The sequence below is a fragment of the Euleptes europaea genome, chromosome 15, assembly GCF_029931775.1.
Source record: "Euleptes europaea isolate rEulEur1 chromosome 15, rEulEur1.hap1, whole genome shotgun sequence".
Classification (NCBI taxonomy): Eukaryota; Metazoa; Chordata; class Lepidosauria; order Squamata; family Sphaerodactylidae; genus Euleptes; species Euleptes europaea.
The window spans coordinates 59,628,858-59,656,047 of NC_079326.1; the positions used below are offsets into that span (position 1 = coordinate 59,628,858).

Consider the following 27,190-nt stretch of genomic DNA (forward strand, 5'->3'; position numbering starts at 1 on the left):
AATTGCATCACCCCCTCTTGTTAAATCCTGATTATAATATAAATAATTCTGAGGTTTCTATTTCAGGGTCATAGGGTGATAGCAAACCAAACAATATTATTCAGCCATATGCTGATATTTTGGAATGTGTTTCCCTAAGAGGCACACTCAGATATATGAAAAGTAAAACCCGTGGTGCCCCTTTGCTTCACTGCCTGATTCTGATCCACGCCGGAGCCCCCCCGCCCCCCGCCCTGCCTCTGCAGGAACTTCCTTAGCAAGCAATGCAGGAGGAAGGAAGCGCAGCCTCATTCCATCCTTAGAACAGCCTTATCAGGGACCAAGCAGGACTCCTGATGAACTCGGGGAAATGAGTCAGTGTGGTGTAGTGGTTAAGAGCGGTGATTTGGAGCAGTGGACTCTAATCTGAAGAACCGGGTTTGTTTCCCCACTCCTCCACATGAAGCCAGCTGGGTGACCTTGGGCTAGTCACAGCTCTCTTAGAGCTCTCACAGGGTGTCTGTTGTGGGGAGGGGGAGGGAAGGTGATTGTAAGCCGGTTTGATTCTTCCTGAAGTGGTAGAGAAAGTTGGCATAAAAAAACCAACTCTTCTTCTTCTTCTTCGCAATTTTTAACGCATTGTGTACATAATAGACACTTAAAATTCTGAATTTACACACACACACAACTTTTACACACATGCCAAATTTTGACCCTTCTGTATAGAATTGTCCTGGTCAGGAGGGGAAATGGGGTGAGTGGGGTGGGGGAAGGGGATCAGGTATAGACAGAGGGATGCCTCTTTTCTTTCATTCATCTTCACAGACAATCACAGACCTTTTGTCGCCTTTTCAGCCACCGCCACTTTGAATACAGCTGCACACTTTTCGTTTAAACTAGACTTGCTGAGAAGATGGATTTGTTCTATGTAGCAGTCAGGTTCACAACAGTATCAGTCGCTGTGCTATCAGAATAGTAAATTAAATCTGGAGGGAGTGAAGGGAGCTGGTTCATCGTTGCATGTTGATGTAGAAGGAGAACTGCGGCCGGCCCGAGTGTTTGTGCTCTTGATGGAAATGTACAAATTATTTCCTTCCTTCCTGTAGCTGTTTTGGTCCATCACTTCAGTCCATTTTCACCTGGCTAAGGGATTCTGAATGGACCTCCCTACTCTTGGCACCTCATTAATCTCCCACAAGCCTGTTCTTGCAGCTTCTCACTCTGTAGTTCCCCTCATCACATCTGAGTTCTCATGATATATCTTCCTGTCTCTTTCCTTGAAAATGCAGCTGGGGAGAAAAACCAGTATGTTCTTGTTACTCTACCACATAGGAATGTGTTCTCTGGTGGCTTCCACATGGGGAGTTCCGGTCCCTGCATGGAAAGCAGGAATCCCCTGCAGCAGTAAAGGAGACTGTCCGCCTGACTTGGCAGGACATTCCTAGAGCTTCCTCTTGAAGCAAGGGGGAAAAAAAGAAACCTGCTTTTCTCTGGCTCAGAGGGAAATCTGTGGAGTGTCTGCGGCACAGCGGGCTTCATGGAGAGGCTTCGGTGGTCACTTGCCGTATCTGAAGGAGTGGGTACCTGAAGAAGTGAGCTCATGAAAGCTCATCCCTTACCAGAAATGGTGTGAGTCTTGAAGGTGCTACCGGACTTTTGCTCTTTTCTACTGCTACAGATAGACACGGCTACACATTGTGATCTACTTGCCAACCAATGAGAGCTTCCGGTGGGCCCGCTCCCCATAGTGGCTTCTGTGAGTGAAGGAGGGGGGTCTGGAGGAATCAGCTGAAGGCATGGGTCGCCCCCTCCACCACTCCCCTGCCTCCCTCTCCTTTTCCCCCTCCCCAGCTTTCCCCTCGCATTCTGCTGTCTGCACACAGCATTTGCTCCTCCGCACTTGGGAGGATTCGGTGTACTTGCTGCTGGCCTGTACTAAAACGAAGGGCAGGATCGCCCATTGGGAACAGTGGGAGAGGCTTGAAGGCCCACTGGGTTTAACGGGAGCCAGGAATGCCAGTTGACTTGCATGGGCTCCATTGCAGTATCACAGCACAAAAAATGTTGCAATGAAAATGCAGAATGGATTTTGAATGAAGGTCTCTGGGTCCAGATAGACTGTTCTGTTCGGGGTTCCTTGGTTTCCTATTTGGCATGTCCTAGTCTTTAGCTCAGAAACCTGGCCACCCTGATTCTGGCCAGCAGAAGCATCTTCACGACCATTTAAGTCAAAGCCAGTAACTGCTCCCCTGTCTTCCTGGCCAGATATATATATGTTGGTCTCCATGAAGCATCTGGCTGGCCATTGTTTGAAGCAGAATCCTTCATCTGACCCAATAAGACCCTTCGTATACAGCAGGAACTCAATTATTTTGAGACATCCACCATTTCACGACTTTCTATGGAGTAATTTTGTTTTAACAGCATCATCTAAGTGTACATAAGCAACTGACTTAACATTTAAAGCTGAACTTCTATTCTCAGGACTGGAAGCAGTGATATGAACTGACGATCGCCTTATTATCTGTATGAGGCAAAGCCATAGCTGGTTGGCATGTTGTATTTATTGTTACCGTTCTTGTGTTTCCTTCCATTGCTGATTATTCTAAAATGACCACTGCTTCGTATGTACCACTGTGTTCTTTTACAGTGAGAGATGCAGATACACCTTGCGTGGCCATAAGGACTCAGTAAACAGCATCGAGTTTCTTCCTTTCTCTAACATCATCCTCACCAGCTCTGCAGACAAGACCCTGTCTCTTTGGGATGCTAGAACGGTAAGCGAGCTTCTTGCTTTGAAGACTCGATGAATTCATTCATCATAGGAAAACACGGTGGTTGTTTGATGAGCAAGGAGGTTTGAAGTTGTTGCAGTAATGAAACAACCAAGTAGATGAGACGAGATCTTGATGCCTAAAGGGAAGTGGGAGGAAATGGAGGATGTGTCTGAATTTAATAATGTGACTTTTCTATTTACTCTGGTTGCTAATTTGTGCATTCAGGCTATGGGATCTTACATAAATTTAGTGGAATTCCATGCTGGCCATCATTAGACAAAGAATAGAGAGTTAAACTGCTGCTATCACACTGCCCCTGTACAAATCTATGGTGAGACCACACTTGGAATACTGTGTACAGTTCTGGTCACCACACCTAAAAAAGGATATTGCAGAGCCTGAGAGGGTGCAGAAAAGAGCAACCAAAATGATCAGGGGGGTAGAGCAACTGCCCTTTGAGGAGCGGTTAAAACGCTTAGGGCTGTTTGGCTTGGAAAGAAGGCGGCTAAGGGGAGACATGATAGAGGTCTGTAAAATTATGCATGGTATGGAGAGAGTGGACCGGGAGAAGCTTTTCTCCCTCTCTCATAATACTAGAACATGGGGTCATCTGCTGAAGCTGGAGGGTGAGAGATTCAAAACCGATAAAAGGAAATCTTTTTTCACAGAACGCATAGTTAAATTGTGGAACTCCCCGCCCCAGGATGTGGTGATGGCTGCCAACTTGGAAGGCTTTAAGAGGGGACTGGACATGTTCATGGAGGAGAGGGGTATTCATGGCTACTAGTAAAAATGGATACTGGTCCTGACGCAGACCTATTATCTCCAGGATCATGCCTAATATTTTGGTTGCTGTGGAACGCAGGCAGGATAATGCTGACACAGTCGTCTTGCTTGTGGGCTTCCTAGAGGCACCTGGTTGGCCACTGTGTGAACAAATGCTGGACTTGATGGACCTTGGTCTGATCCAGCATGGCCTTTCTTATGTTCTTTTGTGCAATCCCACATATGAATTCTGCAGAGGCGCATAAGCAATTCTGCAAGTTCTGGAACCCTGGCCAAAGATTAGGGGCTCGAATCCCCTCCTCCAAGGAAGCACTGTGCACCTCTGTGCATGCCTCCCTCCAGGGATGGGGCAGGTGGCTTTCTGCTCAGCGCTCCTGTGACCCCTGCACTGGTAGCAGCTGCAGTTCTCTGTTTATTCTTGCCTTTCTTCTAATAGTGAGCATTCCTACTCATTTGCGACATAACCACCTTCTCAGGCCCCTGGCTTTTGGAGGATGTACAATGCGGGCTGTTCCTCTCTCTGTACTACTTGAGACAATACTGGGCCTACTCCCACACTGGAGGCATCTGTCTGTAGTATGAGTGGGATATCTGTCTCAGGCATCTGTAGAACGGGTTCATGGCACAAAGTGCAAAGCATCCAGAATGCAGCCTCATGATCAGCAGTGTGATGTCTGGACAAATGAAAGGGCCAACCATTTTGGTGAAGCTGGGAATAAACTGCCAATAGAAGCTGGCTAGCCCCCAAAACCACAGAATAGCTTTCTTGGTCATAGATCACACACAGTCCTTCAAGGCCGAAACTTTAAATAACAAAGTCAGTCAAATCCAAACATGATGTACCTACTGCCCTTCCTTCCTCACTGTTCATACTACTTAGCTACTTCTCAGGGTGAGAATACCCTATGTGTCACTGATAACATACCTATTTTTGCCTATTCTAGTACAAGTCAAGGATAGAATCTCATGTTGTATGTGGAAAGCCTCTGTTTGTTTGTTTGTTTGTTTATACGTTCTATCGAGAACCTTTTCAAACATTACCATTTTGTTTAACTACAGAACAAAACTAGTGAGATTCATGATCAGATCTCCTTAGGTTTTTTAAAAGGTTAATAGCTGTTTCATGGGGCCTTGGTTCAGATACACACTGCTCTAAAAATGGCTTAAATTAGGCTGTGTCTGAATTCTCTGATTTCTTTTAGTTTGTTTCTAAATGTATGTTGGAAATGACCTTTTTGGACTTCATTTCTAGCAATCTTCTTTCCATCCTTAATTGCTTACCTTTAATTGTTGCATTAGATACTTCCAGGAAAGCAGCCAGCTTCACAATCAATAATTTAATCAGAGTTTCAGGGTTAGGAAGACAATGGAAATGTCATCTTGTAGGCGTCCTTTCCAGGAATGATTGTTGTACTTGATTCATGTCAACACACTATAGTTCAAAGATGTGCACCGACATGTCCTTGCATCTTCAGGGCTGTTTTCTCATGCAGGTGTGTGTTAAGAACATAAAAACATAAGAACAGCCCTGCTGGATCAGACCAAGAAGGTCCATCAAGTCCAGCATTCTGTTCACACAGGGGCCAACCTGGTGCCTCTATGAAGCCCCCAAACAAGATGACTGCAGCAGTACCATCCTGCCTGTGTCTCACAGCAGCTGATATAATAGGCTGGAGAGGACAGACATGCATCATGACTAGTATCCATTTTTACTTGTAGCCATGGATAGCCCTCTCCTCCATGAACATGTCCACTCCTCTCTTAAAGCCTTCCAAGCTGGCGGCCATCACCACATCCTGGGGCAGGGAGTTCCACAATTTAACTATGCATTGTGTAAAGAAATACTTCCTTTTATCTGTTTTTAGTCTCCCACCCTTCGGCTTCAGCAGATGACCCTGCTCTCTGGTATTATGTTCAGGGACATGGTCCAGCCTCATATAGTACATCATGTATTTGGGATTGGCTTGTCAAGGACCGGCTGTATGTATATCACATCCATTGCAGGGGGCACCCAAGAGTATGAATGGAGGCGTTTCCTTTCCTAATGAGGATGAGTAGGGCTCAATTTCTCTTTTTGAAGGAAAAAAAGCTGCAATTTATGCACGTATGCTCTAGTACTTCAGTGTGGTACTTCAGATCCCCTCAAATGTTTCTTTCAAACAAATTTTTATGCTTATTCAACAACATCTCTGCTGAAATTGTTTCATTGGATGGTAAAATATAGCATTTATTTAGTTAGTTATTTATAGCTACCTTTCTGAGATACAGGGTAGATTGCAAAGTATACAAACGATGCAATCAGACATCATAAGACATCCAACCAGCAATGCAATAGGACTAGGATTACAAAATGAGAAAACAATGCAGAGAAAAACAACACACACATTACCCATGACATACCTATCCTTTCCTTTTTCCCAATAAAAGCTCTGTGATACGTTGATCTTGAGCAGTGAATACTTATTGTTAATCACATATCACCCAATAGAGAAAAGGAGTTAAAAAATGCAGCTGCTAGAGTTCTTTTTGGATCCCTGTCAGCAAGTAGTTATGTCACTAGGTCATAAGAATGATCTGGAGAACACGGTGAAATATAATGCATCCTGAGATTAGCATACAAAGGACACTCCAAAAGAATATATGCAATTGTGTCGATCTTACCTAAGAAACAGGCAGATTAGCTCGGAATAAGGTAAACGTATGAACCTTCCCCTCAAAACCGCCAAGGAGTGAGCATTTAGCCTGGCCAGGATGAATGCTCTTAAAAGGCTTTAGGAAGTCAACAGATAGGTATAGGAGGGAAGAAATTGTGGAGGAGGATACCTAAAAATTGGGGTGAACAGGTGCAGCCTGCTCTATAAGCAGAGCTTTGGTGATCATAGAAACATAGGCCATTTATGCAGGATCAATTTTGATGCTCGCTCAAAGCTTTTTTTTTTTTTTTTAAATGCGACTTTTAAAATGCTTATTCACGGTCAGGATGCAAAAGGAGAAATTCCACCCCCCTTGCCTGCTCCTTTGTTCCTTCCATTAGCAACCTCCGTTTGCATAGCTAACATGCGGCTGTTAATTTTGCATGGTTCCTTGAGGGGATTCTTCGCAGTGAGGGCAGAGCAAACACAAAAGGTCGCGTTAAAGGGGCTCTTAAGAAATGCAAAGCAGGTATGGGCCAGCTTCGCAGTCGCTTCCTGAATGACGACTCAGCGTGCAAAACTCAAAAAAAGCTGTGGGGCCCTTCAGCCTGGAACGTGCTGCTAATTACCAAGCATAGATGGCCATAGAAGCATAGAGCTGGAAGGTACCTCAAGGGTCATCTAGTGCAACTCCCTGCCAACACAGGAAATTCACTACCTCCTCCCTTCCCTCAGGGACCTCTTGTTCTGTGCCCAGAGGAAGGCAAAAAACCTCCAGGATCCCTGGCCAATCTGGCCCGCAGGAAAATTCCTTCCTGACCCCAAAGTGGCAATGGGCATTACCCAGGACATGTAAGAAAGGGCCACGAAAGCCGAGCCCTGGCTCATCCCTTCCTGCCCTCCCTCTCATGATCTGCCTAAGTTCACCGAATCAGCCTTGCTGTCAGATGGCCATCTAGCCTCTGCTTAAACCTGCCAAAGAAGGAGAGCCTACCAACTCCTGAGGAAGCCTGTTCCACTGAGGAACCACTCTGTCGGGAATCTTACACGATTTCTCACCAAAGCCTCAGAGTCAGTCTTGAATCATGCTGACCTTTAAGGGTCCTCTTTCAGGAGCACCAGAGAGCCCTCACTGCTCACATATGACGTGATGAACAACCTAAATGCTCGTAACTAGGCCCTTGCCTCAAGGGGAGGTTGGCCCAGTTCTGATGAAAAACCAAGCCAGCTATGCAATGAGGAATGTTTTAATAATTTCTGCAAAAAGAATAGAAGAAGATGGTCAATATTTCCATTAAGAAGAAGAAGAAGAGTTGGTTTTTATATGCCGACTTTCTCTACCACTTAAGGAAGAATCAAACCGGCTTACAATCTCCTTCCCTTCCTCTCCCCACAACAAACACCTGAAACAACCCCATGACATACCATCAACAGTGTCTTCTAGCTCCTGATAATAACTGAGCAGTGGCATTCTGTACCAGTAGGAGTTTCCAAGTTGACTTTAATGGCGGATAAATGTACAGCGCCTGACCGTCGTTTAACCTTGAGGTTCCTATGGCGTGGGTCCACATACCCAGGCTGGCTGAGTGAAGGTAGGCAGCCATCTGGGCTTCATGAAGGTGGAAGAAAACATTTTTTTTTTGCAGCTGCTTTAAACTGTTTCCCCAGATTTTGAAAAGTGCTTAGGAAAACCATCAGAATTAGTAAAGGGTTGCAAAGAATATCTTCGCACTGTGTGTGGGCTCAGTTGTGTCCCTGCTGAGTGTATTTTTGTTATCAATGCTATATCAGTACCACTCAGGTATTCTATCACTGTGTGCATTTGGCAAGCATGAAGGAAAAGAAGACTTTTAATAGGATTGCTGCTATGCCTGCCACCAGTGTTAAAACTCTTGTGTTGCTGGATCACATCTGTATTTAAACATTTTTTTTAAAAAAATGTGTTCCAGTTAAATAGAAAATTGGCTCAGCAATAGGAAGTTCTTCTTTCCTACTGCCATGACAAACGGGCAGTACATTTGCACACCTGTCTCTCCAAATGGCTGTCTTCTAACGAAAGAAACGGCCATCCATGGAGACCTTCCAGAGATTCCCTTTGCTATCTGAGGTAAATCTGGCCGTCTCTGGTGCCAGGGACTTCAAATGTGGCTCCGTGGCTGTGGAACTTACTCCCCCTGGAGCTTCCCTAATACTTTCTCTCTCTGCGTGGGAGCCAGACGAACGCTATTGTGTTGGTCTGCCTTAAAGGTTGAGTTTTCATTGTGAGCCCTTTTATTTGTAGGGCTTTTTGGTTCCTCGTACCAGTTCTGGCATTGTATCTACTAATATACAACCTTGGTAGGGATTTAAAGGTCAACACCAACATCTTGAGTTGGTCACAGAAGCAAATTGGGAGCCAAGTGTCGATGGACCAAGACCTGAGTGATACAGGGGCTGTGGCTCCAACCAAACTTCAGTACTCCATATGTAAAAAGTAATTTTGAGTATATCATTCCTGTCTTCCCTTTATACACTTTGTATTCACACCTCATACAGAAAGTAGAAAGAAAAACCTTTCATGTTGATTAGAAAGCAAGAAAATTGTTCTATTGCACTGGGAGCGGGGGAAACATGCCAGTCCTTAGACATTCAGGAGTTTCAAAGGGCTTGCTGCCATTTTGTTTATTATATTTGTCTTGAAGATGTGTGAATCATGCTGAGCATTTGGCATCTTCTCCTAAATATTCTGTACTATTCTGACTATATCAGAGTACCGTATTTTTCCGTGTGCAAGATACCCCCATGTATAAGACAACCCGTATTTTTTTAACCCAAAATTACAAACAAAATAGGGGTCGTCTTATACATGGGGGCGAAAGAGGCCCATGGCTGGCCGGCGTCCAGCGTCTGGCTGCCCATCCCACCTGACAGCTGACAGGCGAAAGAGTCCTGTTGTCCTGGCTGGCCGGCCGGCGTCCGACGTTCAAACCGGTCGGCGGCGACCGGCTTGAATGTCAGACACCGGCCGGCTAGGGTGACGGGCCTCTTTCCCCACTCGCTCTCTTCCCCGCGGGAAGAGAGGGAGCGGAGAAAGAGGCCAGTGGCCCTGTCAGGCCGGTGGCCGGCGTTCAAACTGGTTGCTGGCTGGTGGCGTTCCATGTATAAGACAACCCCAATTTGGGGGCAATTTTTTAAAGAAAAAAACATTGTCTTATACACTGAAAAATACGGTAATTGAATTGTGAAGCACAATATTGGTTATGGAAATCAACATAGTTGATTTATATTTCTTTGTTTTGCATAAAGGTGCTTGATATCCCCCTCTCCTGCCAACAACATGCCTGGTTTTGATACTTGAACTTTTGCAGAATTTGTGATATTTTCATAAGGAGCTCTGTAGTGGTGGGAAAACAAGGTTGAGAAAGTGCAATTCAGGGGGCAGTGTGCAGTAAGAAAGGCTGGAAGCGGAAGGGGTGTGGGATCAGCTGAGGTTTTTACTTCCTCTTTTTGCCACCTGTACTTTCTCAAACACATGACTGAAATTGTAAGGAAGCTGGAAACCCCCCATAAAATTCTGCACAATCAAAGTTCTGTGTCAGTTACTGCCCTTGCCAGAGGTGAATTTGTTTGCCTTAGAAAGGTTCAGTCCAAGATGCTTGGTTTCCTGTTCAGCATCACTCATCACTTTTTCCTTTTTCTTGAAGTCTGAACTGTGGCCGCTTGAGCAGAAGGTTTGGTGAGCATAATTCCCCCTCTCTGCTTAGCTATCACCAAGACGTCACAGGATAAGAAGTCATCTCCAAAGATACTCTTTCAGTATGTGGGGTCAACATAGTAACATGACCTGCTGAAAACAATCATTTTCAAGCAATACCCTGACTGGCCTCCTAGCACTCTGCTGCCAATCCCAGAAACCTTCCTTTGGTGCAAGAGCCACTAGAAGAAGGCTGCCAACTTCCCCGAGTGGAGTGCTAGAAGACAAACCAATAGCTGCTCAGCCACTCACACAGAATATTGGCCAAGTTTGCTTCCTCTCACGATATGTCCCCAAAAATGCCCTCTTTGGCTGTGCACAGTAGGGAAAACACCATATACTGATGACACCCTCCTCTACTTCTCTCTGTCCACATCTCCTGGGAATGAGGTAGAGGTATTGAGCCATGGCCTGACTGCTGTGGTGAAATGGCTAAGAATGAACAAATTGAAACTGTACCCTGGAAAGATGGAGGTCGTGATGGTTGGAATACCCGACCTCTTCAAGGACATTATGCTTTCCACTTTCAGTGGAGTTCAGCTGACCTTTGCTGACTCGGCTGAGATCCCAGGGGTTAGTATTTCTCCCGGAGAAGCAAGTTAATGCAGCTGAAAAATGCTTTTTTCCAACCTAATTCAGCTTGGAAGATGGCCCCCTACTTAGACTTGGCTGATCTGGCCACCTGGATCCATACTATCGTAATGCACTCTGTCTACACAGGTCTCCCCTTGAACTCCACTCAGAGACTCCAGTTGGTGCTTAATGCCGCAGCTCAGTTATTATTTGGAGCTAGGAAGCGTTTTCTGTGTTTCTCGGGATTTTTGTTTCTAGGATACAGAAAAGTGCATTTGCCCTCTTGTTCAACACAGAAACAAGCAAAAAATAATAGAAACCCTTCAGAAGTATCCCTTTCTATGCCAAAAGCATGTTTTAAAAAAATCAGCACACAATAAATTAGGTACGAAAGGGATTCTGTAACAGAAACTCCGTCAAAATTAGACCTTTTCTTGCTGAAAAACATTTGAAAAGTTTTTCCCCCCACAATACAGAAATGGTTAGTTTTGAAGGATTTTTTAAAAAAATACTGCAGAACATTGATATATCCCCCCCAAGTGCCCAGATGTTGGGGGGGCATAGGAAAGCTCACCCATGGGGGAGGGGGAATTTTTTATTCAGAGACACTCTGAATATGAGGAAAACCCAGAGGAGTTTCTATACACCTTCGGTTTTGCTTAATACGGCGCGAACCCCTGGGAGTAAAGGTAGAGGAGGAACCCCTGTTGGGGCAGAAATGGAGGAGTCCCTTCATGGGACCCATGCTTTCACAACAACACAAATCGACTTGTTCCCAGCACAAATTATGTTCCCAGGCTGGCTCAGAGCCTTTCCTGTTCACGTAGCCAACCAAACCCCTGGATGTGCTACTCTGAACTGCCTATGACGTTAGTAATACCTGGCAAACGAGAGAATTGGCACAGACAGAGAATTTAGCAATTACAGAGTAAATTGAGGGGGGGAACTGGAAGAGAAGAACTATATTTATTTGAGTAGAAGCTGTGCAAACTTGGTTACCGAATTGCAGAGATTGATTGCTCTCCGATGCTCTGCCCTCATTGTACCACCTCCTCAGTCTTTCAGCTGGGCGCTGCCTAGAGAAATCCCCAGGGACAGCGGAGTTTTGCCAAGATACTCCCCCTTGCTGAGATGGGAATTGGTAATCAATTTCCTTCCTGCCGTGAAAGATGCTTTGGCTCCGTCCACATTTGCTGTCCTCTCTCCTTCGCTCCCGAGTCCCAATGCACTTAAGGGAGGGAGCTCAAAGATAATGGGGGTTACAGATCCATCTCTTTTCAAGTCATGAGAGCTGGGAGCCGGAGGTCAGTGCCAAGCCAGGGAACGCTTTGGGGCCTCCCTGCCGCTGGAACGAAGTGCGGTCAGGAAAGGCTCTCCTGGGGAGTCGTGAGCTGAGCTCGTCCCTCGGGAGGGGAAGATCCGTCTCACTACCTGCAGGACTAAGTTAGGCCGAATGGGGCACATTTAACTGCTCATTATCTATTTGTTTAATTCTCACGTTAAAGTGGATCTAGGTATGAGTTAGGGTTGCCAACTTCCAGATAATAGCTGGAGATCTCCTGCTATTACAACTGATCTCCAGCCAATAGAGATCAGTTCCCCTGGAGAAAATGGCTGTTTTTGCGACTGGATTCTATGGCTTTGAAGTCCCTCCCCTCCCCTAACCCCGCCCTCTTCAGGCTCCACCCCAAAAACCTCCCATCGGTGGCGAAGAGGGACCTGGCAATCCTCGTGTGAGTGTTGATGGGTGCTCAATAAAGAACACAAGCGGCGATTCGGCTGAACTCGATTTGTGCCAAAGTCTGTTTCTGAAACACAAGGCAAGCTGCCTGGCAAGGCTGACACCAGCTGCCCCCCTTGATGCTGGGATGCCACCAAAAATGGCAGCCTTGTGTAAAGTTCTTCTGTGTCTTCCCATATTTACCCACATTGTGCCTTTTCTGTCCCATGTCAGCATTGGCAAATGACATGACATGGAGCTAAAGAAGCGTACACTGTGCCGTGCCACAAATGACTGTCTAAAAACATTGTGAGGAAAGGGAAGTGGCTTGACACAGGGCTACTGTTTTTAGGGTCAAACATGTTTATTTTATTTAAATATTTACATCACACCTAATCTTAGAATCATAGAATCCTAGAGTTGAAAGGGGCCATATAGGCCATCTAGTCCAGCCCCCTGCTCAATGCAGGATCAGCCTAGAACATCCCTGACAAGTGTTTGTCCAGCCTCTGCTTAAAGATGGCCAGTGAGGGGGGAGCTCACCACCTCCCTAGGCAGCCAATTCCACTTCTGAACTACTCTCACTGTAAAAAAAAAATCCTAATATCCATCTGGTATCTTTCTGTCTGCAATTTAAACCCATTATTGTAAGTCCTGTCCTCTGCTTCCAACAGGAACAGCTCCCTCCTCTAAGCGACAGCCTTTCAAAAACTTAAAGAGACCAATCATTTCTCCCCTAAACATCCTCTTCTCCAGATTGAACTTTCCCAACTCCCTCAGCCTTTCCTCGCAGGGCTTGGTCTCCAGGCCCCTGATCATCCTTGTCACTCTACTCTGCACCCGCTCGATCCTGTCAACATCCTTTTTTGAAATGAGGCCTCCAGAACTGCACACAGACCTCCAGGTGTGGCCTGACCAGTGCGATGTACGGTGGGACTATGACATCTTTCAATTTGGATATTATGCCCTTGTTCATACACCCCTGGCCACATTAGTCTTTTTTGCAGCTGCATCATACTGGCTGCTCATGTTTAACTTACGGTCCACCCGTAACTCAAGATCTTGTCACACAAATTGCTACCCAGAAGTGTATTCCCCATCCAGTATGCGTGTCGCTCATTTTTGTTACCCAGATGTAGAATTCGGCACTTGCCCTTGTTGAATTGCATCCTATTCACATCCGCCCACTTTTTGCAGTGTTTTCAGATCTTGTTGAATTCTAACTCTGTCTATCTCTGTCTTCACTGCTCCTCCCAATTTGGAGTCATGTGAGGATTTAATGAATAGTCCTTTCTCTTGCGGTGTCCACCCCAAAGGTAGCCAACGGGTGGTAGATAGAGGGGAAATCTCGCTATGAATTGGTGTGGAATGGCCTTCCTCTTGAATCTGTCACAGAAGTGTAATTTGCATAGAATAATTTTAAAAAGACTTCCTGCATGCTTCATTAATATGCATAGCAGAAAATATACCCCTGGGTCACCGGGCATGTTCATACATAATGTTTGAAACATTTTATGCCTAAATTAGTTTGTCATCTGATTGTAATGCCCACATTTGCTAAAATGTACAATTGAATGTCAAATACCTTTTTTTCATTCTGCTGTGTTAGCTCAAAGAAAGCGCAAACAGTTTAAACCTCGCATGTACAGAAATGCATCCCTGGACTCCTCTGGGGACTGGTTTCTCTGAAGGGAAAGTATTCTTCAAGCTTTGTTGAAGAAACACAAAGCTTGTGTGCTCTGTGAATAAATACCTCAAGGAAGGTGAATTGGAGTAATTGTGGTGGGGGGTTTTGAGTGGGGACGTGTGTTCTATTAATATAATGTGGAGGAAGTTTCTGGGAGCCTCCAGTTATGCTGAGGTCACTTGGGTCGTAGCCTAACTGCTTAGCCTCCCTGACTACACGTGCCAGGAGGAGGCTGGTCGTCTGTCTGCAGAGGTTGCCTTATGTTGTTCCCTGAGAGGGGAAAAAAGCCTCAGGGAACTTGCCAAGGATGCAAAAGGAATACATAAAATGGAAAAGAGAAATGACTAAAACTGTCCCTTGACAACTAAACAGTGGATCATAAATTGGAACGTCTATGCAAATGAAGTAAATAATTAAAAGCTCAAAGAGGAGCATCGACTAGGAGGCTGATGCGTGGCAATTACCAAGGCTGCATTTTTAATATGTGTACATCTCAGGAGCCAGTAAAAATTACCCCTGGATTAATGGACTTGCCTTTCTTCCAAGGCAGCATTTTAATGAGAGCATTATTTATAACAGGGTAGGGAAAAAGAGCGCACTCAAGTGTAGTCCTGTGGGATCGTGGCCTTTGGTCTTTTGCTGTTGGTTTCTGGATGCCCTTTTCTCGAGCCTGTGACCTAGGGGCAGAGAGGCCGCTTGGCGCAGGTGGCATGGCACAGATCAGCGGGCCTTTGCAATCAGTAGGGTTGCCAACCTCTAGGTGGTAACCAACAAAAACAAACATCTCTGTACTGTTATCATAGGTTAGGAAAATAGTACAAGAATATGCTGAGATATCTGCAAAAAAATATGCGTAGATTGCTGTATACGCTTATGGCAATTTATGTACATAGCACTTCACTGATGTGATTTGTCACTTCTGTATATAGCACTTTGCTGTTATGGTTTGTTTGGTTTTCCAATACAAACCTTTTTTGCAGATATCTCAGCATATTCTTGTACTAACCTCCAGGTGGTGGCTGAAGATCTCCTGGTATTACAACTGATCTCCAGGCGGCAGAGATCAGTTCCCCTGGAGAAAATGGCTGCTTTGGAGGGTGGACTCTGTGGCATTATACCCTGCTGAGGTCCCTCCCCAAACCCCACCCTCTTCAGGTTCCATCCTCAAAATTTCCCAATCCGGAGCTGGCAACCCTAGCAATCTGCCATGTGTGCTAGTGTTTCATCATGTAACACATCAAATATATTAGCAGTGGAAAAAGACCAAGAGTCCAGTAGCACCTTAAAGACTAACAAACTTTCTGGCAAGGGATGTGCTTTCGTGGCTCATGAAAGCTCATCCCCTGCCAGAAGTTTTGTTAGTCTTTAAAGGGCTACTGGACTCTTGCTCTTTTCTACTCCTAGTGGAAGACTAACACAGCTACCCATCGTGATCTATCATATATATTGTCATTTAGCTACAAATATGCTGAATGTTGTGGCCAAGTGCATTTCTTTAGAATTCTTTTTGGTGCTGAGAGAGCAGGACTGCAGGGTAGATCTTCAGAAGCAACGAGGGCCAATAGATTTCTCCGAATACCTGTGCAAAACTGTCATCTGTCCTGTCCAAAATGGTGGGCGGGTTAGTCATCTTGCATAACTTCTCCGGTCATGATTTCTGCTGCTAGTGGGGTGCTGCTTTCTGTCTTCAGTTTCTATACTTCTTTCACACAAGTTATGATAGGTTAGGTGCGGCTGCAAGTGCTCCCATCGCTGCCTTCCCTCGATTTTGGTGGTGGTGGAGAGTGTCCAAGTTGCAGCTGACTTATGACGACCCCTCATGGGGTTTTCAAGGCAAGAGATGAACAGAGGTGGCGTGCCCTTGCTTGCCTCTGCATAGCAACCCCGGACTTCCTTGGTGGGCTCCCATCCAAGTACTGACCAGGGCTGACCCTGCTTAGCTTCCGAGATCGGATGACATCGGGCTAGCCTGGGCCATCAAGGTCAGGAGATCCCTCTTTTTAGGGAACTCAAATAGAATAATAGAATCACAGAGTTGGAAAGGACCACCACAGTCATCTAGTCCAACCCCCTGCACCATGCAGGAAATTCACAACTACCTTCCCCCCACACCCCCAGTGATCCCTGCTCCATGCACAGAAGATGCCCAAGATTCCCTCCCTCTCATGATCTGACTAAGGTCAAGGAAGAAAGAGGAGGAGGAGGAGGAGTTGGTTTTTATAACCCAATTTTCTCTACCTTTTTAAAGGAGAACCAAACTGGCTTACAGATTAGAGCCCGCCACTCATGTGGAGGAGTGAGGAATCAAACCCGGTTCTCCAGATTAGAGTCCACCACTCCTAACCAATACGTCTCGCTGGCTCTCCAGAGAGCATCATCAGACCTGTTTCTTATTCCTGCTTATGTCTCAAATGTTGGGGAAAGGGAAGTCGTCAAAGGCACAGGAAGTATTTGAAGTGTTTCCACGGTTATTGTTTAACTGAAATGGAACTGAGAGTTTGGCTTCAAATTGAGGTGGGCTGATGTTTTTCTGTGAACACAACAGGCCTTGACTATGGGGCACCTGCAGCGTCGGGAGTTTTTCCCGCAAGGGCCTCTGCTTAATCATCTCTGTCCTGAAGCTGACAGTATTATTAATCCATGATTCATTATTTTTATAACCTGCTTTTCCCTCCCAAACTAATTTCTAAAGCAGCCTACGACAATTAAAATACATGGCAGAGATACAATGTAAGAGGTACATGGCGAGGGCGGAGGTCTGGTGAGGAGACAGCAAGAGGTTGGCAGATTTTTAACAGGTTTTGTTCACTGCATTTTCTGTTGTTCTTGGCTAGTTTATTCCTTCTTGTGCATTTCTTTATTTAGAGCCAATTGCTAATTATAAAATACCCGCCAGTATCCTGATGACTGCAGGCAGAACTACTGCCTTGTTTTTCCTCTTGATGGAAGAAGTTTCACGTGCTAATGCAGTGCCTGTTAGGACCTAGTAGGATTTTGAGCAACTGCTACTCATAACAGTGAGGGTTCATAAGGGACAGGGATAGGGTTGCCAGCCTCCAGGTGGTGACTGGAGATCTCCCGCTATTACCACTGATCTCCAGGCGACAGAAATCAGTTCCCCTGGAGAAAATGGCCGCTTTGGCAATTGGACTCTGTGGCACTGAAGTCCCTCCCCTCCCCAAACCCCACCCTCCTCAAGCTCCGCCCCCCAAAATCTCCAAGTATTTCTCAACCCGGAGCTGGCAACCCTAGGTAATGAGCACCCTAAACAATGCCCTGCTCTGTTTATTGCACACCCCTTGACTTCTGGAGAACAAAGGCTTGCGGGCAGCACCTTACTTTCCCCTGTACCCCCCTCAACATACTATTTCCTGTGTCCCTCCTCCTGGCAACCCCCATTTCCTTCTCTCCTTCCCACCCACCATCCTAACTTTGATTCCCCCCCTATTGTATTTACTTCCATTGTTAGGGTTGCCAGGTGGGTGGTATCCACCCACCCACCCGGCCGTGGCAATGCAGTGCTTCCAGAAGTATAACCGAAAGTGCCACCACCGCCCCGCTCCCTAAAACCTCCGGCCAGTTGGGAGGGGGGGACCTGGCAACCCTGTCTGTTATAACCGTGCCTTTCTGCACAACCATGAGAGAGAAACCAGGACATCATATTGGTGTCTACTTGTCAATTGTTGATACTTTGTAGACTAGTCTGTACAATCATGGCATTGAAAAGTGCAGATTTTTTTCCATCAAAAGAGGTCTTGCTTGAATGAAAAGTGTTTTAATTAACACACTATGTAAAAATTTATGAAGGAACACATAATATCTTGGTGAGACTTATGCTTCACGGAACGCTTTCGTTGTGCCTCACAGCTGAATTGTTTCCTCCATAGTTATCCCTTCAACAACAAAAAAAAGACCTGCAAATGTGATTTTTTTAAAAGCATATCTGCAGCTGAAGCTATCGAGAGTTGTTTAGAGCACACACGGGCAGACTAACACTAAAAAATGAGGGGGATTAGTGTTCATTTGCATATTTAAAAGATTTTAATTAAACACAGATTTCGCAAATGTTTCAAAGGCTGCGATCGATCTTTTGCAGTCTGCTTCGGCTATTTTTATGATCTAATGAGGACTCGAGCTTTTGTTAACCAGACCTCTGCTCCTTCACCCTCAGCAGTGAGATTGTCATACTAACAATGACTGAGCCTCGCTTTTGAAATAACACGTAAACCTGTGAATGGCGTTTTTGTCACCCACAGAAAATGAGGAGTCTACTCTGTAGGTTCTCCTTTTTAAAACAACACTTACACAATATGTGACTCTATGGCATTATGCTCCATTGAAGTCCCTCCCCTAACCAAACCCCGCCTTCTTCAGCCTTCCCAACCCAGAGCTGTCAACCCCATTCATAGAACAGCTATATTCAAGTCCAGAAGCACCTTAGAAGCCAACAAAGTTTGGGGGAGTGGTATGAGCTTTTCAAGAGTCAAAGCTCCCTTCATCAGATACAAAGCATTGACTCGTGAAAGCTTCTACTCCCCCAAATTCTTGTTGATCGCTAAGCTGATCAACTGCAGACCAACACAGCTACCCTGTGAAACACATCACGATGGGTAGCCGTGCTGGTCTGTCAATAGCAGTAAAAAAGAGCAAGAGTTCAGGACTAACAAAATTCCTGGCAGGGGATGAGCCTTCGTGAGCCACAGCTCACTTCTTCAGATACAGCTAGAAAAAAGGGGGACTTGACTTATCAGGTCCCCCCGTTGTGGACTTACCGGCAGGATGCAGGGCAAGGGAGAGGCCCCACGGGACTGGGCTGCTGCCCGTGGCCGTCTCGCGAGGCCACGCTGACCTCGCGGTTCTCCCCCTCCCTTCGCAGCGGCCAGGCGGGGTGTCCTGACGTCACCCTTCCCCGCGCTGATTAAAGCTGGTGCTGCCCAGCAGCCGTCCTGTTTGCTTCCTTAAGTAGAGAGGAGTTAATGTAGACACACAATGGTAATGTAAATGTCAAAAGCAAGTAAATGACATTAGCAGGTGTGATCCAGAAAGTGGATCAGCTGTGTGGACTGATCCATGCTCAGGTTGACAGTGGGGTGAAACGCATTACCATGTACCAAATGCATGTTGTGCTTGTATTCATAATGGCTTCACCACAAAGGAGAGTAAGTAAAGCTGTTTTCATTGGGACATATCTGGGGGGGGGGGAACTGCCCATCCTTTTTCCTGTTTTAAGAAGTCATCTGCAGAAAAGGATTGCTTAAAATCCTGAATTTCTTGAACTGCTTTGTTTCCCAAACTTGTTTGTTAAACTTTCTTTTCCTGTGTTAGAAGTTGATGAATCTTACAGGACTTTACTTAGGAAACAATCACTCTGTCTAGTCGAACGCTGCTTCTGTGAAAGGGTCTAAAAACTGCAAGTCTTGATAAAAAAAACTTGAGCATAATTCACTTTTATCTAGAGAACAAAGCCGAGCAGCAGAGCTTTTCCAGCTTCCTAATTCATGAAACTTTCATACTGACATCAGGTTTTATTATAATAACACAGATGTGCCTTGTCAACATTTCTTCTGTAAACCTTTGTTTCAAGAGCTTTAACCGAAAGCCTTAAAGGGTGGCTTCATTTTTCTTTGTTCAAGTTCAGTATTTCAGCCTATGAACATGTCCTATTTTTCTCCCTTTCCTAATTAGGAAAAGAACAGTTGAGATCTTTGGGTTTAGACAATAACTCTCTTCGTGCTGTATTCAACCAGTTCAAAGACCCCAAACAGTACACATTTGAGAACACACTGATAGCTGGAATAATTTATGGTATTAAAGGAATGCAACAGTACCTGGGAAACAAACAAGCAGTTTATCAGCGAAAATAATGTAGCAGGTAAATACAAGACCTTCAGAAACAACAAACAAACAAAAAGTCTTCCACTGGCATCAGAAGGCCTTTAGCCAAGGAGCCAAACATAATTTCTGGCGTTCCAGAGTCTACAGATCGCCACTGGAGAGGGCCTTCACAAGGAATCCCTCCAAGCAAACTGCCACAGCCTGTGCCTCCTCAGCTGGGCTCTGTGTCCGTGCGTGGAGAGGGTCCTGCAGGTTCCTCAGACCCAGACTGCCACTCCGTATCGGGTCCAGAACAACTGGGAGCCAGCACAGTTGAGGCAGCCATGGCTGTTGCCAGCTCATCGCGTTGCGCTCCCAGCAACAGCCTGGCCGCCATATTCTGAACCAGATCACCTCCAAGGGCATTACAGCCGTCTGCCATAGGTGTTACCACGGTACGCATGACTGCGGCCAGATGCGTGTTCTCCGGGAATGGCCTCAGCTGGCAAGCCACCCTAAATTGACAAAGGCATTCCTAGCTACTGGTGCCGCTGGCCTCTCCAGGGTCAGAGAAGAACGCAGGAGAGCTCCACCCTGTGAGCCTGCCCTTCCACGGGGCCGCCCAACCCCCCTCCAGAGCCTCCTGAACTCCTGATCCCGGGTCAGGATTACCGTTACCTCCAAATTAAGTTTCAGCTAGGGTTGCCAGGTCCCTTTTCACCATCGGTACCTGGAGGTTGGCAGCCCTAGTTTCAGCCTGTTCACCCTGAGTGTTTCCAGTTGCCAGCTGAGCATGTTCTTGTCTATCTTGCTAGAATCTGTAGTTGCTAAACAAACCTCCGTGAGAAAGGTGAAATGTAAACATATTAATGAATGAATGAATGAATCAACAGATAAAAGTTCAGGCTCCTGCTCCTGCTGTGAGGCCAGCTTCCTCCGTGGTGGTGCCCCCCCTTTCCCTTGAAGCCCTAAGCACCTGCTCGTTTTGCTTAATGGTTAGTCCAGCCCTGCCTGAACTTGCGACTCAGGGAGGCAGGAGAAGGAGCCCAGTTTGCCACGGCAGTGGAAGGATGAGCCAAAGAGCAGGGCGCTGCTTTCACTTTGATGGATTTGGGGGAGGGGGGAGGAAGTCTATAAAACTGCAGGGCTGACCCCGCCCCCTCCCCCTTTCAACCATCAGTTAAAAGGGACTAACCCTTCCTGCTACAAATACGTTTGGGGTGGGGTTTGGCCTGCGGGTGCCTCAGAACCCCTTTGTTCAATGTGAATAAATAATCGAATGAGCATGTCCCTTTTTATTTTCCAACCGAGGTGTTGGCTCTCCTTACTCTGCACCTGCAGGCCACTACTCCGAGTGTAACACACAAGACAGTAAACTGTGACTCATCAGGAAATTGATTTCTGTGCTTATGGGAGTGCGCTGCAGTGAGCCACTAATTATGGGGTTGCTTTCTTCGAATACTGTGACCAGAGAAAGCGCAGCAGTGGTAAAGTCTACATCATGTATTTAAACATGTCCCCAACCAGGTACAACTTATCATTCAGTGGAGCCTAATATTGTAGGACTTAAATAGTACAGTCCTCGGCAGAATTATACCTTCTAAGTCCATTGAATTCCATAGGCCTAGAGGGATGTAACTTGGCTCAGGATTTCCCTGAAATACAATTCCATATAGAAAAAGAAAGAACTTTAAACAGTTAGACCTTTGTTAAATTATCATCTTATGTGTTGTGGGAATACACACTCTCAACTATTGTTTTTTCCCCCCAATAATATTTTACACTAAAAATGACCAGTATAGTTACAATAATATACAACCTACTTCCAAAATTGAGAAATAAAAAGAAAATTTCAGTCACAGCTGACTTATGGCAGTTCCATAAGGGTTTCAAGTCAAGAGGCATTGGGAGGTGGTTTGCCATTGCCTGCCTCCACCCCATGACCCTGGTATTCCTTGGAGGTCTCCCATCCAAATACCAGCCAGGGTCGAGGCAGAGAGTGTGTGACTTGCCCAGGGTCACCCAGCAGGCTTCCATGGCGCAAGTGGGGATTCGAACCTGGGTCTCCCAGGTCCTAGTCCGACACCTTAACCACTATATAGGGTTGTGCATATCGATAAACCTGAAATGAAAATAAACCCGAAATTAGCAGTTTCGGCAACATTCAGATTTTAATTTTACCAGATACCAAAACCTGGGAATTAAGTTGAATAATCGATCGCCGAATAGGTATTTGGCTTTTTTTGGCTTTGGCTTTCCCCAGGCTTTTCACTATGGGAATTTTTTTAATGAGCTCTGGGGGAGGCATTTTTGGAGGTAGAGTTCCCAAATTTTCAGGATTGCTTCAAGGGACTCTCCTTGCATGAACTCCAAAGTTTGGTGAAGAGTGGGACAGGGGGTCCAATTTTATGGGGTCCGGAAGGGGTCACCCCCACTCCTCCATGCATGGTAAAGTTTATAATGTTTTTCTATTGGGAATGGAAGCTACTCCTTCCAGACCCCATAAAATCGGACCCCCTGTCCCAAACTTTACCAAACTTTGGGGTTCATGCAAGGAGATTCCCTTGCAGCTACACTGGGATTTGGTGACTCTACCTTGAAAAATGCCCCCAAGATAATTTTAAAATTACTTACCTTTTCACAGTCAGTAATGGCTGCCTGCTTGAAAACTCAATCTCCCATGAATCATTGCAATGGTGCTGCACAATTGTGCATGCAATTGTACCTCATTTATTTACACTGTACCTCATGCATAATTTTAGAAACTTATAGCATGTCCTTCCTGAGCCATCTTTTTTCAAGGCTGAAAAATCTCAACCTCTCCTGTCTTCCCTCATAGGAAAGGGGCTCCCACCCCTTAATCATCTTCATTGTCCTCTTCTGTGCTTTCCCAGCTCTGCAGTGTCATTTTCAAGATGCAGCAAGGAGAACTATTCACAATATCCCAAATAAGGCCATCCCAGAGAGGTATATAAGGAGTCCCATGGTGCAAAGTGGTAAGCTGCAGTACTGCAGTCCAAGCTCTGCTCACTACCTGAGTTCGATCCCGAAGGAAATCATTTCAGATAGGCAGCTCAAGGTTGACTCAGCCTTCCATCCTTCCAAGGTTGGTAAAACAAGGACCCAGCATGCAGGGAGCAAAGTGTAGATGACTGGGGAAGGCAGCTGTAAAACACCCCGTAAACTTAGTTACGGATTCCGTGGACTGCCAAAAAAACAAATCAGTGGGTTATAGATCAAATCAGGCCTGAACTGACCCTAGAAGCTAAAATGAATAAACTGAGGCTATTGTATTTTGGTCACGTCATGAGATGACAAGAGTCACTGGAAAAGACAGTCATGCTAGGAAAAGTTTAGGGCAGCAGGAAAAGAGGAAGACCCAACAAGAGATGGATGGACTCAATAAAGGAAGCCACAATTTGCAAGATCTGAGCAAGGCTGTCAAAGATAGGACATTTTGGAGGACTTTCATTCATAGGGTCGCCATGAGTCGGAAGCGACTTGACGGCACTTAACACACACACACACACAAACTTAGTCTGCCTAGTAAATGTTGTGATGTGACATCACCCCATGGATAAGTAATGGGGGCAGTAATCCACCCCCACTTTTAAATATATCAAACAATAGCACTTCCATTAGCAAGTTTTTCCCTCTTGTTTTCTACTTTTTTTTTAACTGTATGTCCTCTTCGATGTACAGAGCAAAACCATCCCTAACATGTCCATCCTTGTCCTGTCTATAGAGTTGATGTCCAGGGATAATCGTATGCCAATAATTTTACTGATTGTACCAAGTTTCTGAAATGCCCAGTGTATCTCAATTGCTCTTGCGCTCTGAGCACACCATCATCCCCATCCTGGCTCAGAGGCTTTTTCCTTTGGCATGGTGGTGGGACAGGCCATGAAATTCCAACCCATTTATGGTGACCCTGTAGGGTTTTCGAGGCAAGAGTCATTCAGAGGTAATTTGCCATAGCCTGCCTTTGTGCAGCAACCCTGAACTAACTTGGGGGTCTCCCACCCACACGCTAACTAGTGCCGACCCTGCTTCGCTTCCAAGATCTGACAAGATCAGGCTAGCATGGGGCCATCCAGGTCAGGTCACCTTTGGCATAAAGGTAAAAGGTAAAGGTTCCCTGTGCAAGCACCGGGTCATTCCTTACCCCTGGGGTGACGTCATATCCCGACATTTACTAGGCAGGTTTTGTTTTATGGGGTGGTTTGCCAGTGCCTTCCCCAGTCACCTTTGGCATAGAGACACCTAATACCATTTTCCTCTCTTTGAGGATCCTTTTGCCTCTCTCAGCTCTTTGGTCTCCTCACACAGCCTTTGTGGAGCACTTTGTTCTATTTCAGGGGTCTTTCTTAAGCAGAGATATATCAATAGTCATATTCCATTTTGTCTCAGAAAGGTTCTACATAGGAGAGGTTTCTCTGATCCTGGGAGTACTTTGCTATTGTTTGGCAACTATTGTGCTCTTTATGAAAAGTGCCACACGCTAAGCATTCATCCCACACAGGTTTCATTGAGTTGAGTGCCGCCACCTCGAGAGGCACTCGTGGCAGATTGTACTTTAAGGGGTTTATTTGTTTGCTTTGATTTCATATACTTGGTTCTTCTTGAAGGTTTCACTGTATAGTCTATTCAGCCCCCACTTGTACGTTCCTGAAGCCTGGGTGTAGATACATGTAGCATGCTGAAGTCTAGGATCCAGCTTGGAAGAAGAAGAGTTGGTTTTTATATGCCCACTTTCCCACTTAAGGAAGAATCAAACCGGCTTACAATCACCTTTTCTCCCCCCCCCCACAACAGGCACCCTGTGAGGTAGGTGAGGCCGACAGAGCTCTAAGAGAGCTGTGACTAGCCCAAGGTCACCCAGCTGGCTTTGTGTGTAGGAGTGGGGAAACAAATCCAGGTCACCAGATTAGCTTCCGCCACTCATGTGGAGGAGTGGGGAATCAAACCCTGTTCTCCAGATCAGACTCCACCTCTCCAAACCACCGCTCTTAACCACCACACCATGCTGGCTTTGTAGGGCACCAAAGCATGTGCCTTCCAAGAGTTACTGCTGTTATGTTTTTTGGGTTTTTTGTAGACCAGGCTGTCAGAGTTTACGTGTAAAGAGTAAGTCCTTGTGGATGCCTGGGTGCTCTAGGGCCTATATATCCTCTGATCAGTCCAGTGCACTGTCCATTTGTGTATTCAGATAAAAGAAACAGAGAGGCATCAGCTACAAACGCATCGACTTCAAAAGTGCCTCAGATTAGTGGAGAACGAGATGTTCAAAACATTCTAATTGTTTTAATGCAAAAACTTACAAAAAAAGTAAAAGAGGGGAAAGTCTCTTCTAAACCAGAACTTGCTTTATCTAGAGTGCTTTTCCTTCAAAAGTAATCTTGTGTTTCTATGCAAATTTCATCAAACAATTAAGACTTCTTTAATCAGATGACCGTCTTTAAAAGAATGAGTTATAGAAGTTTTCTGCAGAGAGATGTATACACTGGTCCCTAGACATTTACAGAAAGGAAGGAAGGAAGAAAGGAAGGAAGAAAGGAAGAAAGAAAGTGGACTGTAGCCAGGAGACTTTAGATCACTTTTGTACATTCCTGGGTGTGCTATTCTAACCTGTCTTGCTGATCTTCTTCTTCTTTTTGCAGGGACTGTGCGCTCAGACCTTCTGTGGCCACCTGCATTCCTGCAACCATGCTACATTCAACATGAAGGTGAGGAATAAATACTATGAAGGACTGCAGTCAAATGCACAGGGTGTATGTTCAGCACAAAATTATTGCCTTTTACCATCCAGCACCGCCTTCTACCTGAGACAAGTATGGAAACTGGTGCTGAGCTAAATGTTCTCTGGGTTAGATTTTCATAAAACCAAGAATTCCATGATTATGTAGTCACTTTCCCCCAAAGTTTCCGCCATATCATTTTCTCCTCATGTGGGAGCTGCCAGACAAGCGTCCCACTGGCTGTGTGTAATCAGTCAGATCTAGTTATGCATTTGTGTCACTATGGGCAAATGAAGCCTTTCGATCATTTAATACTGTGTGGTACCTTCAGTACTCTTGGTCTGAGTTTCCGCCTGAGCTGTCGTCTCCTGGCAACAATACTGTTTGATTGGAAAATACTGGAGTATGTTGAATTAAGGTGTTTTCAGGTAAAGGACCGACATTTCCCTGCATGACCTCAAATGACTAAATGAAGCAAGATGATTTCACAGATTAGTATATTATTTTGATATGGAATATTACAGCTGGCATTAAACATCATGCTGGAATCATTGGTTGACATCTTTAGTAACTTAATTAGGAAAGAAGGAAATTGCCAGTAGAGGGTTGATTAAACAAAGTGAGGGGTACAGTTTTAGAGTAGCTGTAATTACAGTTATATAAATTAATCATAGATACGTGCAAGGCAGGCAGCCGGCAGCTGAACTGTAGGTGCACACAATCCTTCTGCCAAATTGTTCAAGCTTATCTTTCAGTCTAAATCACTTCTACAGTTCTGAATATACCAGTACTGAAATAACATCTGATGTTTCCAGAAACCTACGTCCCAGGCCTGGTTGGCCTCAATGTGCAATTTCTTTTGATCCACATAGTTTTCAGTCCAAAGGACAATCTCCTAGGAATAAGCCCCATTGAATATCATGGTGCTTACTTCTGAATACACCTGAATCATAGAATCATAGATTTGGGAGGGACCACCAGGGTCATCTAGTCCAACCTCCTGCACAATGCAGGAAATTCACAACTACCTCCCCTCCCACACCCCCCAGCAACCCTTACTCCATGCCCAGAAGATGGCCCAAAAAAAAAAAAAAAGCTTCCAGGATCCCTGGCCAGTCTGATTTAGGATTGCTCCCGTAGTAGGCCATACTTGGCTATTCGCTGTATGATAAATACGTTTTCCCCAAAAATAATGCATCCTACTTGACATCAGAATTTACTACAGCCGTCTAATTAGATTTCATGTTTTAAACACAAAGATTTTTTTAAAAAACTTGATAATATAGCGGTCCCTTGGCAAATAGTCCTGTATCCTTTCCACTTTTACGGGTTCTCAGCCCCAAAGTTCATAGGATTCTGAAATAAACATCCACAACGCTGCCCGTCGGGATCTTGAGTTGAGCCATAAGGGTGGGGGGTGTTCTTCTCTGCTACTGGCTGAGGTAAGGCTTCTGTCCTCCAGCCAGACTCTCAGGCAAGTTATTGGTCTGCACAAAGGACTTTTCAGAAGAGATGAATTGTGCTTTCAGAATTAGAAGTCTAATTACAGCCGTACTTAAATTCAGAAAATAATTGTATATAAGTTCTTTGAGGATGATCTTGTAGATTTTCATACTCTGGGGCATGTGTGGCACTACTTGAGGTGTCTGGATTTGTTTTCGGGATGCATTTTTCACTCCACCGGCACCTCTGGCAGTGCTTGTTCTTCCTCTCTTTTCATGGTCATATTTTATTCCTTGGAGATACAGTC

General features: G+C 45.4%; 1 protein-coding gene across 1 annotated transcript in view; it reads left to right on the forward strand.

The window, feature by feature from the left end:
* The window catches only part of SPAG16 (sperm associated antigen 16), a 220,209-nt gene that overhangs the window by 177,420 nt on the left and 15,599 nt on the right, over nucleotides 1-27,190 (forward strand). The window contains exons 14-15 of the mRNA XM_056861239.1: nucleotides 2,630-2,756; nucleotides 25,363-25,428. Of these exons, the coding sequence (XP_056717217.1) occupies nucleotides 2,630-2,756; nucleotides 25,363-25,428 (193 nt within the window). The remainder of the gene's footprint in view (nucleotides 1-2,629; nucleotides 2,757-25,362; nucleotides 25,429-27,190) is intronic.